At 41.7% G+C, this 15,471-nt stretch overlaps 1 protein-coding gene across 2 annotated transcripts in view; it reads left to right on the top strand.

Annotated features, from left to right (window-relative positions):
- MAPKAP1 (MAPK associated protein 1) overlaps window positions 1-15,471 on the top strand; it is a 453,100-nt gene that overhangs the window by 17,957 nt on the left and 419,672 nt on the right. Inside the window, exon 4 of one of the 2 annotated variants that reach the window (XM_030207420.1) lies at window positions 2,906-3,055. In XM_030207420.1, the coding sequence (XP_030063280.1) occupies window positions 2,906-3,055 (150 nt within the window). The remainder of the gene's footprint in view (window positions 1-2,905; window positions 3,056-15,471) is intronic. The other variant, XM_030207421.1, reaches the window with a different exon arrangement.

The raw sequence follows: 15,471 nt of genomic DNA, 5'->3' as shown, positions 1-15,471 counted from the left end.
AGCCATTTCCTGTATGTTTTTTATTTTAAAATTTTGGAAACTTCTTAATATTAAGAAAGGAAAATATTTATAGGTGGCAGTGATTCTGCTAACTAGATTACATCAAGTCTTTACGAACATGTACATTTCATTAATAAAGAAAAAGAAGTCGGCATCCTTGTAAAAATCTTTAATTTTTGAGTAACTTCATTTTTTCTGCCTCTTAATGCTTCCAGGGACTCTCCTTCCCCGCCCCCCTCTCTGTCTAGTGATAAGCTGCTACTCATCACAAATGTGGGAATTTATGTGTTGAGCAATCCGATTTTGATTTCTCATGGATTCTTTACCATGTCCTGAAGAAAAGGAGATTTGAATGTTTTTATTTATTTATTTTTACGTTTTTCTGACTTTGCTGACGCATACAGTTGAGAAACAGATAATAACTTAGTTTGTATTTTTTTTTAAATAAATAAATGCATTTTCAGTGTTCCTATGTGTAATCTTCCTTTTGTACAAAAGGATTAGAGGTCAGAAAGCTAGTTCTGGTTTGCAAAGTTCTTGATTTATTTTTTATCCATGTTCTAATAAACTGCAGTTAATCATATCAATATATAGCTTTAATAAGCTCAATATAGACCTATCTTCTTTTCGTCCCTTTGTTGTCAACCAGTTCCTCGGGGCACACCCAGCCAGTTGAGTTTTCAGGATCTCCACAATGCATATGCATGAAATAGATTTTCATGCACTGCCTCCTTTTTTTATTCTATTTCATGCATATGCATTGTGGAGATCCTGAAAACTCAACTGGCTGGGTGTTTCCTGAGGACTGGGTTGAGAACCAGTGCCCTACACTATTACTTCTTTCAGCATCTCCAGTAAACAGAATCTAGCAAGTAATAACTTTTTTTTTTTTTTGCACCTAAATCAAACCACTATCTAGAATCCTAGTGAAGCAGGAAAACTGTTTCCTGTGGTAATTACAAAACCAAGTAAACTTTAACTGCAAATATACATTTAGGTGTAACTAGCAGCAAGCAGTCTGTTGCATTAGTATACACAACAGCTTTAAATTTGCCACAGCTGGGCTAATTATATAAATTCCCTGAGTGTAATTTTTATTATATTTTTCCTTTTGCTAATTCTGCAAAAGTCAGAAATTGATATGAACAATTTCATAGGTAGCAGACTATCTGAAGAAATGCAGGGCCGCTTCTGAATGAGCTATAATTGATAAATCTGTTAAAGAAAATTTCCCCAACCTTCAAAAGGTAAACAATTAGAAATTAGAAAACTGAATGGTTATGAGATTAATCTTAACAAAATATTATGCTGGCCTAGAAAACTGGCAATTAATTTCCTGGAAAGTGGGAAACATGTTTGATGAAAGAGTAGAATTACTCTGAAAGGGTAATTTTATTTTGTTTGCCAAAGTTCTACTGTGTTTGGGCCTGAGATACAAAAATTGTAATCCTAGGTCCCATCCAAAATTTGAGAATTTTCTGTTTGGCAGATTTTTGATATTTACAATACAAAATCACTTTACAGTGATAGAAGAAAATTGTAGACATTGTAACAAATTTCCCAGTTGGTGGACAGTAGCCAGATTTGTATTCCTAATTTAGAAATGAGTCTAATACTGTAGTCTTCTGTGAAATTTTAATAATTGTTTTTTAAACATCTGCAGCTGACAGCAGTGCTCCATGCTGCTGTGCAGCAGACCCAGGTTTCATACACCCCCGGTGCAAAGACAACGTAGAATACTCACAATGGGGAAGATATTCCAGTCGTTGTATGATGACAACACTTGGCAGCCCATCTGAGGCTGCTTATACACTGCGTATTAGAATGGGCTATAGCAGGGTGTCCATCTGGCTCCAGATATGATTCATAGTTCTGATACTGTACTGCATTTATTCTATTGCATGGCGAGATATGTAGTTTTGATTTTATCCGTTGTATTCTGTAAGAAAAGCAAAATAAGTTGGTGATGTGTGTGTGTGTGGAAGGGTAAACCCACAACTGGCTAAGCCCTGTTGAGCAAGTCTGGATCCAGTTAGCATCTCTAAACCACAGTCTGCGGTGACTAGGTTAGATATGAGGGGAGGGGTTGGGGAGTTAAACATGGGAGAGGGGAAAGGTAGTTCTGAACCAATCCTTTGTTAAAACTGAATTGGAATCCTATAGGAGCAGGAGGTATTGCCTGTTCGAAAAATGGTTCCACTGGCATCCTGGGTAAACAAGCTCTCCTTTATCATTGCAGGTGGCTAATAATCCAAACAAGACTGAAAACATGGTAATTTTCCCCTGGATTCTATATATGCTGCCCTAAATTGCACACATATCTTAATTGAGTAAAGAGCCATTAACTAACAATAATTGGGTGCTAACAACTAGTTATTGCAGTTAATTGGTTCCAATTATGATCTGTGTATGCTTTTCTATAAAGATCCATGTGCAAATCTTTTACATGCAGCTGAAAAGAGGGTGTGGCCATGGGAGGGGCATGGGTGGGACGGGGCATTCACTAAAACTGCATACAGTATTATAGAATTCGGGGATCTGTGCCTAGCTTAAGCGTCAGGATTTCAGTTGGAGTAAATATTTTGGGCGCAGGCCCCGGCGCTATTCTGTAAACAGCGCACAACTTGGAACATTGTTTATAGAATAGCGTTCCGTGTGAATTTTTTTCAGTGCCAAAATTTGGGTGCCATTTAGTCCTTTGTGTTGCAGTCCTTTCCTGGTGCATATGTGTCTGTTGTCTCTCCCTACTTCTGAGATGTTCTCCCTTTTTTGGTTGTATTTTATTCTAATTGATTGGTTCGTACTGCCAAAAATAATAATCTAAGGCCTGATTTTTTTTTTATGTGAAGGCATGGTGGGACGTACTGTCCATTATAGGCTTATATTTTCTCTTTTTGTATCGTAGTTGAGGAATTGAGTTCACTATTTGAAAAAAAGAACTTCAGAGTCAAGTCTTCAAACACTGGGAAACAGTCAATGCTGTCATTGCGCCTCGAGCAGTGTCCACTGCAGCTGAACAACCCTTTTAACGAGTACTCAAAATTTGATGGAAAGGTAATTTTAAAATAAACATAGTTACTCTGTAAAACCTAGAAATGCTTTACTCTGAAGTTTCTGTAAGCTGCAATACCTTTCTTTCACTCAACAAAGCTGAACATGGGTGAATCTCAATCTAACCAGGAGGCCGTTTCTTCATACCATGACAGTAATGAAGCTCACTCGTAAGCCAGGATATGTGGAACAAGATCTCAGTCTCTTAAATTTACTGCTAACACTCACCTTGGTACTTGCATCATGCCAAAGAGAGTTATGTGATAAGATCAGCATTGTAGATATGAGCCTATAGAGGTCTGTTCAGGAGTTTCCTTTCTTGGGCTAAACTGGTAAATTCATGGCAAACTTAAGGGGGGTCTTTTACTAAGGCACACTAATATTTAGGGTGTGCTAAATGTTAGTGATGTCCATGTATTCCTAGGGATGTCTCTAACATTTAGCGCCCCCTAAATATTAGAGCGAGCTAAAAACGCTAGCATGCCTTAGTAAAACAGGCCCTTAGTAACTTGGTAGCATTGCATGTGCTATTGTGTAATTCTGTTGCCAATGATAAAGTCAAGTCTGACACTAAAGGTCCATAAACTATTATCTGTGTAGATTCGGGAAAGCCATTACTTATCTCTGGCAGTAAAGAGTGGATCTGTTTGATTGGTCTTTGTCATAGACAGAATGCTGGACCCAATGGACCTTTGGCCTGACCCAATATAACACATCTGAGGTTCTAAGTCCCAGGTTTCACTCTTCAAGCCAGTGGGAAATTCAGCAGAGAGGAGCTTTCACCACTTCTGGGAGCAGGAGGAAGTTTCCAGTTAGGGAGCAAATCTATAAAATGTGCTAAAACTTAGGTGCCCAGAATCTAGGTGCTAAGGTAATATTCTATAACGGCAAATTTGTGCACCTGATCTGTTAATAGAATACTAGCATAAGTCAGCAATTAGACACCTACATTTAGGTTCCACCACGTTGGCTTGCTCTAGGTTATAAGCGATAAATACATTTTTTAAATAAATGGGTGCACCTAAATGCAGGTAGGCAGTTAACAGACAGTATTCAATAAAACGAGCTTAAATGGTCAGAATGCCCATGACCTGCCCATTCCCCTCCTATGTGAACGCCCCCCTTTGCATTTATGCACTAGAACACTTAGGCACCAAGTTATAGAATAGCGCCTAAGTGCACTTTGGCGTCTATCTGCCTCCTCACCCCATTTTGGCACTTCCATTTGAGCACCAAAGGTTAGGCATCTAATGTTTTAGTGCACTATATTTGTTTATTTATGACAGTTGTATTCTGAATTATCCCAAACAGGTTTGGGTTCAGTGAGGCTTACAGTAAGAGAAACAATTGATTACAAGTCATTTAGGGGCCCTTTTAAGCTGTGGTAAAAAGTGGTCTGCGGTAGTACGAACACGTTTTTGGGCGCACGCTGGGCCATTTTCTACTGCGTCTAGAAAAAGGGCCTTTTTTTAAGGGGCTGGAAAGGGGACATTTGCTAAATTGAAACTATTTTCGGCCTTAGACGTTACCGCCACCCATTGACCTTAGAAGTAAGGTCTCGCGCACTACCCAGGCGCGTGCCAACTGCAGTTTACAGCATGCGATGAAGCTGCAAAGTAGTAAATTTAATACGAATCTGAGAAAATTTTTCTTCAGTCAATGTGTAATTAAACTCTGGAATTCATTGCCATAGAATGTGGTAAAAGCAGTTAGCTTAGCGGGGTTTAAAAAATGTCTGGACAGCTTCCTAAAGGAAAAGTCCATAGACATTATTAAATTGACTTGGGGAAAATCCACTGCTTATAAGCAGCATAAAATGTATTGAACTTTTTCGGGATCTTGCCAAGTATTTGTGACCTGGATTGGCCACTGTTAGAAACAAGATGCTGGGCTTGATGGACTTTTGCTCTGTCCCAGTGTGACAATACTTATATACTTATGACCTGACATGGTCACATATTGGCGAATACCTGAATCAAGGGTATAGTGCCCAAAGGTAACAAAAAATAATGTTCCAGAAAGGAACGGGTCTCGATCTCTGATTTGAGTTGCAACAGGCTCGATGCTAAGTGTGACTGTGCTTAGTCTGTCCAATAAACCTTTTACTCTGTGCCATACTGGTGTCTTTTGGCATCTTTTTGCTACTCCTGGTTTCCTTCACACCAGGTTACTGTGCTGATTTCCTTTGTGTCTTCTCCAGATGGTTACTCTTTCCCCATTCATCTTGTTTTCTATATATGGTGTAGAATATATTAGTAACCACATGTGATATCCTTGGAGAAACCCAGTACAGAATAAAAAACTTCAAAGATTGCATTTTTTTTTAAATGATGTACCGTGCTGCTAAGACCATGAGGAAAAGATACAGGTGGCAATTCTATAAATTGGTGCCACGAAGGGGCACACTTAGAGTGCCGATTCTGTAATGACTTGTGTTTACTTAGGTTCACCAACTTATACCATCAGTTGATCTGTCCTAAGTGCGCCATGTAGGCAGGGCTGCCAAGGATGGTGGGAGCGAAATTCCTCAAGCCTCCAAGGGGGGCCAGGTGCAGGGGTCTCTCTCCCTTTCCTGCTCCTTACAGGACCCGAGTGATTGCGTCCCAACAGAAGCAGGGAGAGAGAGAACTCTGGCGCCGGGCTCCCCTTGGAGGCTGGGGAGTACCCGGAGCTTCTTCCAGCGCTGCTCTGCTGAGCAGCTGCTTTTCCTCTCAGGCATACATGCTCGGTTTTGAAACCTGAGGATCCCCGCCTGCCAAGGTATTTCTTGTTGCGGCAGCGATAGCAATGGGGGGGGGGGCGGTAATGATTGGGTGGGGGGGGTGGCAAGCGGACGACAATTGTGTGTGTGTGTGTGTGGGGGGGGAGGGGGCACGGCAGCAGCCCTGCCCTGGGCCTGGCAGTAGCAGTCCGGGCCCGGTTCAGTTTCTCAGCGGCCCTCCATGTAGGGCCAGATTCTGTAAATGGTGTCTCAGAAATAGACTCATCCAAAAATAGTGCTTAGCGCTATTCTATAAACCGCACCTAAAGTTAGGCGTGGTTTATAGAATAGCGCATAGGACTGGGGAACATATCTACATTTAGGCACAACCAATTATGCCACTGAAAATCTGGTGTAAATACCCGTGTCTAAATTTAGGTACATTTCCCCAAATTCTATAACCAATCGTGTAAATTTGTGGAATGCCCTCGACATGCTTACACTCCTCCCATGGCTACATCTCCTTTTCAGCTGCACGCATAAAGATTTACTCGTCTTTTTAGAATACGCCTAAAAATGCACATGCAAGTTCCAATTATTGCCATTTAATGTTGATAATTGGTTGTTGGCCAATTATCACCGATTGGCTCGTTAGTCAATTAAGGTACGCGCACAAATTGGACGTGCGCCCAATTTAATGCACTTAACTTGCTGTGCCCTATATAGAATCCGTGGGGTAATTTGCACAACTGATAGTGTTCTATAAGTTGGACGCATCGTTTGGCAACACGCCCATAACACACACCCATGCTCCACCCACATGTATTCCCCCTCTCCCCCTGATAGTTGTACACTAAGGTGGTCTTTTACAAAGCAGTGGTAAGCTCACTAATCCGGAACTACCGCCGGCCCAACACGGCAGCAGTAGTTCCGGCCAGAGCGCATGCCATCTCCAATGCTCTCGAAATGTTCTTTTTTTTCTGTAGTGCGGCGCTAACCAACCCGGTGTTAATCGGACATTACTGCGCGCTGCCTGGTTACAGCTGGGTTACCACGGGAGCCCTTACTGCCATGCGGTTATCTTATTGCATGACCATTTTTCAGGCGGGGGGGGGGGGGGGGGCGGTATTTTACCCGCTGTGGTAAAAAGGGCCCTGGTGCCTGGGGAAAATGCCCGCCACCGTTACCGCAGGGCCCTTTTCCCCGCAGCTTAGTAAAAGGATCCCTAAGCAATCTAGGCATACTGTTTCTAGAATAGCACCTAGCACTTAAGTGCATATCTGCCAATTATTGGCATAAGTGCTACTATTCTGTAAAGTAGGTGCACTATAAACTAGGCACCAGCTTATGGACTTGCCTGTAAAGTAGGAGAAAGCTATCCACCGGGGTGGATGAACACGAACTCCCACGAACACAAACTATCAAAATAGGAAGTGGGAAGTGGACCAATGACTCCAGGGAATCGGGACTATGGTGATAAAAGGAAACAGCTTTATTCACAGACTGGACACAGTACTGTGTTTCGGCCACAGGCCTGCCTCAGGAGTTTTGAATGATTCAAGTTTTATGAATGAGTGGATATAATTTGTATAGTCTTGACAAAGACTTCTAGAACGAAATGTTGCAAGCCATGCAGCATCTCTGTACCGTCTGTGAAGTATGCAAATAGGATCAAACATTTTGTTAACTTTTAGTTTTTATTGATACAGGCTTTCTTTAATTCCTGTATAGTATTGTTTGTTTTCCTTTAATATTGATAGATCTCTGTTCTTCAAATGTTGTTTGTTCCTTATTAATGATGAGTTGGGCAAAGTAAGTACTTTTGAGCATATTTAGAAGGGTAGAGTGACTGAAGTGTAGTCAAGTATTTTAGGCTTCTTGCTCTATTTGAGTTCACATCAACAGAGCTGTTTTCTTACTGAGTTTTCTCTGTTGAAATCCAGATATTGGGTACCCTAAGAGAGCAATTCTCATGTCCATAAGGAATATATGATAATATATTAAGTTGTTTCAAGTAGGGTGTTAGGGCAAAAGGGTGCTCTGGCTGGCCTTAAACCCTGGAGGCTGAGTTCTGTATGCTGACTCATGGAGTGGTCTAAGGAAATGCACACCCAGGCATCTTTCAGGTAGGATCTGATGCATTCCAATAGTCCCACCTTTGAGGTATCTGATTGTCCCACCTTTGAGGTCCTTGGTGCTTAAGAAGGCATTCTGGGAACATATTAGTATATCAGGAATCAGGTGGCTAAAAGGCCACTCTGTGGATTCAGTGACGACCTAACTATGTATCTAGACCATAGGCTGAATTTATTAACTGGTTAAAGTCTTGCCATAGCAAATAAAGTAACTGAAGCTTGAATTGTATTCCTATATAGCCTGCAGGGTATGAGTCAGGTTCCACCTTTGTTACAGCTATATGAACTAATAAGCCATTTTTGAGACAATAATACCCAGTGTGACTTCTCAATGGCAGAAGCTCCAGACTAACTTGAAAGCTGTGCATAGGCGATTTAACAGGGCCCAAGAACTCCTGAATTAAATATGATTATGTTTATTCTTTGCAGTCAAAATCTTTCCCCTTGAAACTTTGTCTCAAATATGCAGAAATCAAATCATAGAGTCGCTAATTCTTACAACTTTTGTATCTTGATCCTCCAGAACTGTGGTTAGATACATAAGGGAAAGGGAAAGCAGTACTACTGCCAGTTTTGTGAAAACACGCAGCCTGTCTTTTTCTGGGATTACCAATTTCACAAGCATAGAATTCTACAGAACAAATGTTGTACTTTCTGTTTACAGAGGTGAATATTGGGCTGAGATGTAGGCGTGTAGTTGAAGACAGTTTTAGAGTAACGTCTAATGTTTAAAATAGGAAATATATGAATAATAGACTTGCAGAAAAATGATGGGTGAGGCTTTGGAACTGATCTAGATCGCTTTTAGGAAGTGATAGAATGTTGGAAGGTGTCTCCGCCCCCCCCCCCCCCCCCCACACACACACACACATAATGGATTACAAATGGGAAACAATAAAATGAAAGACCATGTTGTTTCTGTCTTATTGATGCATTTGGTGGGTATTCGATGAATGACACTTATAATGTAAGGAAATTGCATTGTGCATATTACATGAGTCATTTTTTACAGTCTCTGTCAAATTCATCAATATGATAGTCAATGACATTTGCATGACTAATATAGAATTGTGGTTCAGTCAGATCTCTTTTTTTTAGCCTAGAAATTAAAGTGCCTATTCAAATAACAGTATGAAAGAGATTGAATTAATGTTTTTGTGACTGCATAATTACAGGGCTGTATTAGTATGGCAGTTAATACCCTACTAGTGGACATTGTAATGCAAGTTCTTCAGTATATTGATATGCTTACCTACAGTATGATACCAGCTAATGCAGGTCTGAACCAAATATAAATTGATCGCATGCTAGTAAAATGATATAGGTGCAATGTCATATTGTATTAGTCCTGTGGAGAAAGTATTTGAGGGTTCCTAGTTCTAATTAGTTATACAGCAAGCACTAGCCACCTAAAGAAGTTGATTTTCTTGTATTTTTTAAAGACTGATATTGCAGGCAAGGATGGGTTGTCATTTTATTAAAAGATTTCCAGTGTACAATGGATGATTCACTTGTGTTGATGATTTGCTGAACTTACTATAAAACTTATCATTCATGTGACAAATTGTTGTTTAGTATCTAGCAACAAAATGTCAACTGCAAATGCTTGGTTGGGGTTTGAAATCAAGAATAAGGTCAGAATAGGAATAAATTAAAAACTGTACTTTAATTCTGGGATTCAGGTAAGTAGGCAAGGATTGCCATTTATTTATTTATTAGGATTTATTTACTGCCTTTTTGAAGGAATTCACTCAAGGTGGTGTACAGTAAGAATAGATCAAACATGAGCAATAGGCAATTAGAGCTTTTAATCTTTATACTACTAGCTTGAAACAAATTCAGTTTGATATTGGGCCAAAATGGTTGTGACATGTTTATAAAGCAGTGGGCCAGCTTGTGTTTTGATACATGTTAGAAATACTTATAGGATTCACCCAACTCCAACTTGTCTTCAGAGTAAAGATCTTTTTGTTTTCTTTTTGATGAAGATACTCCTTTGTCCAAAGGCACTCTGTCAGGCTAGAACTATAGCTTTTATGATACATTAAGGATTTTTATAACCTTGTTATGTACTCAGTGTAAATGTTACTTGATTTTGTCTCATGATGTTATGGTTTATTAAGTCTCTTCTTCCAAATTTCCTGCACTCCTCATTAATACTTAAGATTGCATTTTCAAAGAGAGTTAACTGGCTAGACCTGACTTTTTAAAATCTAACTTCACTATATGAATAAAGAGAGCCTAGTTTTATTAGCTGGCTTTTTAGCTACTCAAAAAAAAAAACCCCAAAAACAAATGGATGGCACTGATTGAGAGAGAACAAAATAGCCAGTTAACTTCCACAACTATTCCTCAGCACATAGTTGCCCTAAGTTTACATAGCTATATTTAGCTAGCTGCATATAGGACAATTTTAACCTTTACTCTAGCGGACAAGATTGTTGCTGAAGATTCACTTCATGGCAATAGAAGAGAGGGAATCCAATGCATAGGAAAACAAGCCAAGCCAAAAAAAGCAGTGTGGGCGTCCAAGAGTGGGTTGGCATCCAGACTTTAACCAGAGACCCAACAGAGGCCATGTTTTGGTGGTATGCCTGCGTCAAAGGTCATCAATATTGGCTATACAGTCTGGATGGTATCCTTTGTTCTTTCAGTCTCATCAGGTAATGCTAACACTGAATGGACGCTGTCGGACTCGGCTTTTCGGCTGATCTGTCAACTTTGGGGAAGACCAGTAATGAATCTCATGGCCATGGCTTGCAATGCCAAAGTTCCCCAGTTCTTCAGCCGCAAACGACAGCCAGGATCCGGCTGGAACAACAGCTACTGTATGTTTTTCCTCCATGGCTTCTGATAGGGAGAGTTCTTTGCCGCATAGGGCGGCATCGGGGGCCGGTCATTCTAGTGGCCCCGACGGCCGTGGTATGTGGATCACTTTCAAGCACTCTCAGAGCCACCATTGTGACTTCCGGTGACTCCCGATCTGCTGCATCAAGGGCCAGTTCAGATGGAAAATCCCTCCCGCTTTGGTCTTACGGCCTGGCTATTGAGAGGCGGCAGCTGAGGAAGAAGGGATTTTCAGGACCAGTCATTGCCACTCTTTTGGGGGCACGGAAGCAGTCTACTTCAGCAGCGTACGCGTGAGTGTGGAAAGCTTTTTCGTCGTGGTGTGCTTTGCGTGCTGAATCGCCTTTTCGGGTGGACATTCCAGTTATTCTGGAGTTCCTTCAGGATGGTCTTCAAAAGGGATTGGCATGTCATTCCCTTCGAGTGCAGGTGGCTGTGCTAGCTTGTTTTAGGGGCAAACTGGACGGTTCCTCTTTAGCAACTCACTCTGATGTGGTCTGTTTCCTACGCGGGGCTCTTCGGCTTCGGCCTCCTCTGCGGCAGCCGTGCCCTGCGTGGCATTTGAATGTGGTACTGCGAGCCCTCCAGGCCCCACCGTTTGAGCTGTTGAATAAGGTTTCTGAGAAGGATCTAACACTTAAGACAGTGTTTTTGGTGGCCATTGCTTCGGCTAGGAGGATTTCTGAAATTCAGGCTTTGACTTTCAAAGATCCTTTTTTGCAGTTTTCTGAAGCACGCGTGTCGATCCGGACGGTGCCGTCGTTTCTACCTAAAGTGGTTTCGGCTTTCCATGTCAATCAAGCGGTTTATCTTCCGTCTTTTCGAAGAGAGGATTATCAAGGGGGAGTTTGCCTCGCTACGTTTCCTGGACATGCGGAGAGCCTTGTTTCGGTACTTGCAGATCTCTAACGAGTTTCGACGCTCGGATCATCTTTGTGCTCTTGTCGAGATTGAAAAGAGGTGAGGCGGCTTCTAAGGCTTTCATTGCTCGCTGGATTAGGGAAGCCATTGGAGCGGCGTATCTGCTACAAGGGTGGGTGTCTCCAGTGGCCCTGAAGGCGCATTCTACTCGGGCACAGACGGCTTCTTGGGCGGAGGCATCTGCCTAATCGCTGGAAGAGATTTGTCGGGCGGCTACTTGGGCATCCCGTCATACTTTTGCGAAGCATTACAGGCTAGACGTGTCTGCTCGGGAGGATGCGAGTTTTGGGCCGGGAGTGTTGGCGCGGGGAGCGTCGGCTTCCCACCCTACTTAAGGAATGCTTTGGTACATCCCACTAGTTCCTGGGTTCATCTGCTGCAAGTGACAAAGAAGGTAAAATTATGTCTTACCTGATAATTTTCTTTCCTTTAACGCAGCAGATGAATCCAGGATCCCTCCCTAGTTCAGCCAATGTGTTTTTTTTTTTTTTTCATTTTCTGCGCAGTGTGGCTATTTTTTCCTTCCGGGTTCTCTTTTGCAGAGTTCAGACAGATATGTGAACACGGAAATGATTCCGATTTGTGGATCAAGTTGCAGTTATTTCGAAGTTCTTATTTGGTTCTCTGTTTTTCATAGTGAGGATGGTTTCTGGTTGTTGTTGGTTTCATATTTTTGGCCTTGGCAAATGCTTACGAATGACGTACTAACTGAGGAAGGAGCTGGCCGGCTGGCATCACTGCCTTTAGTTTGTTTATCTCTATCTCCACCTGCTGATAGGCGGACTTAATCCACTAGTGCCTGGAGTCATCTGCTGCGTTAAAGGAAATAATCCACTAGTGCCTGGATTAATCTGCTGCATTAAAGGAAAGAAAATGATCAAGTAAGACATAATTTTACCCTAATAAGCATTTCCAAATTGATGTTTTTTTTAAAATATGTGTATGCAACAGAATTGTGGCTTATGGAGAGAGAAGAATTGTGTTGGACTTTTTGCAGGGTTGGCTGGAGGCTAGAAACATGTAGGTGGGAACTGATTTGCTTAGTTGTGAATTTGGGCAGGTAAAGCTGCAAAAGAGACATCCTGCTTTTGTTTTTCTTTTGGAGATTTGTGCTACACCCTGGACTAAGGCAGTTTTAAAGGGCTATCCATTATATCTTTTGGACAAGAACAGGCAGAAGAATACTAGGTTGAAGGAAGAAATTTATTCCAGGCTGCATTGTGTTCGGCTGGTTATTTTGGGACCTCAGAAATTGGGCCTAGGATTAATCAGAAACTCAAATGCTCTCCCCCCTAGGAGAGTGGCTATAACCAAGTGTATGAAGATCTTTTTTTAGGGGGGGGTGAGGCTTGCAATTTTTTGTAACTCTTCTAATTTCTAATTGGATGTTTCTGGACTTTTAATTTGTTAAACTTTAAAGTCTCTGATTTAAAGCATATCCAGGAAGCTGTACTGCCTTTCAGGAGTATCTGGTGATTCATTTCCTAATAGTTCAGCTTGGTTCTTCCTATGTATTGGACCATCTGTTAAGACCCTGAAGCTGTTTGCCACCAGGGGGGTGATATATAGTGAGAGAGAGAGTGCGCTAGATACACACTCACACACATTTTGTTTGTTTCTTTTGGTGTATATGCACATTAAACCTTAAAATAATCTTAGATCTCAACAAATCCAGCAATTGGTGACCCTCATTTTCCTGTTTGAGGTACTTACTACTACTACTACTACTTATTTCTAAAGCACTACTAGACGTATGCAGCGCTGTACACTTGAACATGAAGAGACAGTCCCTGCTCGACAGAGCTTACAATCTAATTAGTACTCCTCCTCTGACCATCTTCCATGAAGCATAGAAATAGTCCAACACTGAGGAGAAATCCAAACAATCCCACAAGGGTCGAAATGATCAAGGCGGTCAGGGTAACAAAACAAGTCCTTTATTCATATGTATACACTGCGTAGCCACAAATGTCAATGCTCACATTACCGAGAACTTCAGAATTGGTTTATAGCGTCGTCGCTTGTCTCCTCTCAGCACAATCTCATACCAATTTTAGCCTTGGACTCCTGATGAAGGCATAATCCAAAACATGGACTGTGTCAAGTCCACTGTAAGGGAAGATTTTCCCTTTTTCTTTATGTGCTGTTTTCAAGCAAATGCTGGTGTATACGTACAAATAAAGGACTTGTTTTATTATCCTGACTTGCTGCCGTGGTCATTTCCACCCTTCCCTTTTTGGCATAGAAAATACAGAACATGACAGCAGATAAAGAACATGTGGTCTGACAAATCAAGATCAAGTATACATATGTTGTATCTCATCATAACTTATACTGTGAGTTTCTTGGGCAGACTGGATGGACTGTACAGGTCTTTATCTGCCGTCATCTATTATGTTAGAGGGGCATAATTGAACGAAAACGTCTTTCTCCATGGGCGTTTAACTCCGAGAACGGGTCCGTGAAGGGGCGGACCGAACCATATTTTCGCAAAAAATAGACGTCCATGTTTTATTCGACAATTTGTGAGCTGGGCGTTTTTGTTTTTCAGCGATAATGGAAAATGAAAGCGCCCAGCTCAAAAACGAATAAATCCAAGGCATTTGTTCGTGGGAGGGGCCAGGATTCGTAGTGCACTGTCCCCCCTCACATGCCAGGACATCAACCGGGCACCCTAGGGGGCACTTTTACAAAAACAAAAAAAAAGGTAAAACAGCTCCCAGGTGCCTAGTACCCTTCCCTTGTGTGTTGAGTCCCCAAATCCCCCTCAAAACCCACTGCCCACAAGTCTACAACATTACTATAGCCCTAAGGGGTGAAGGGGGGCACCTACATGTGGGTACAGTGAGTTTGGGGGGGTTGGACGACTAATAAGCATTAAGCAGCACAATTGTAACAGGTAGGGGAGGGATGGGCCTGGGTCCACCTGCCTGAAGTCCACTGCACCCCCTAATAACTGCTCCAGTGACCTGCATACTGCTGCCAGGGAGGTGGGTATGACATTTGAGGGTGAAAATAAACAGTTGTGAAACATCATATTTTGTGGTGGGAGGGGGTTTGTGACCACTGGGGGAGTCAGGGGAGGTCATCCCCGATTCCCTCCAGTGGTTATCTGGTCATTTAGGGCACGTTTTGGGGCCTTATTCGTGGAAAAACAGGGTCCAGGAAAAGTGCCCTAAATTCTCGCTAAAAACGCATATTTTTTTTCCATTATCGGCGAAAGGCGCCCATCTCTGATCAGCCGATAACCACGCCCCAGTTCCGCCTTCGACACGCCCCGTCAACTTTGTATGCTTCCGCGATGGAGTGGAGTTGAAAACGTCCAAGTTCGGCTTTCGATTATACCGCGTTATTCGTTTTTGGGAGATAAACGCCTATCTCCCGATTTAGGTCGCAATATAGGCGTTTTTGTCTTTCGATTATAAGCTGGATAGAGTAACAGAACATCATAGTGGCATATTACAGTGTTAATAGAAAAGTGTCTAAAATTTTGTAATCAATACGTGGATTGACTTTGGCTCTACCATTTTGTTTTTTATGACTATAAAGTCAAGTCAAATTATGACACAATGTAAAAAAATACCCTGTAAATCCCTATGAGATGAGGATGGCAATTTGATTAAATTTAATATTCAAACTTATGTTGTGTTACTTTCATATGGCAAGCTTGAAACAGTAGAGCGACTGTACTGTTTCAAGCTTGACGTTTTTTCTTCAGTGGAGCAATTTACCTTCTGTTTGTGACTGTCGTATTATTTTCATATCCCATATCTCCAGGTTATTCCATACTAAAAAATAATTCTGAATCCATCCACA

Source organism: Microcaecilia unicolor, chromosome 6, assembly GCF_901765095.1.
Source record: "Microcaecilia unicolor chromosome 6, aMicUni1.1, whole genome shotgun sequence".
NCBI classification, from domain to species: domain Eukaryota; kingdom Metazoa; phylum Chordata; class Amphibia; order Gymnophiona; family Siphonopidae; genus Microcaecilia; species Microcaecilia unicolor.
The sequence above is the reverse complement of the archived record's forward strand: the minus strand, read 5'-3'. Positions and strand labels throughout refer to the sequence as shown.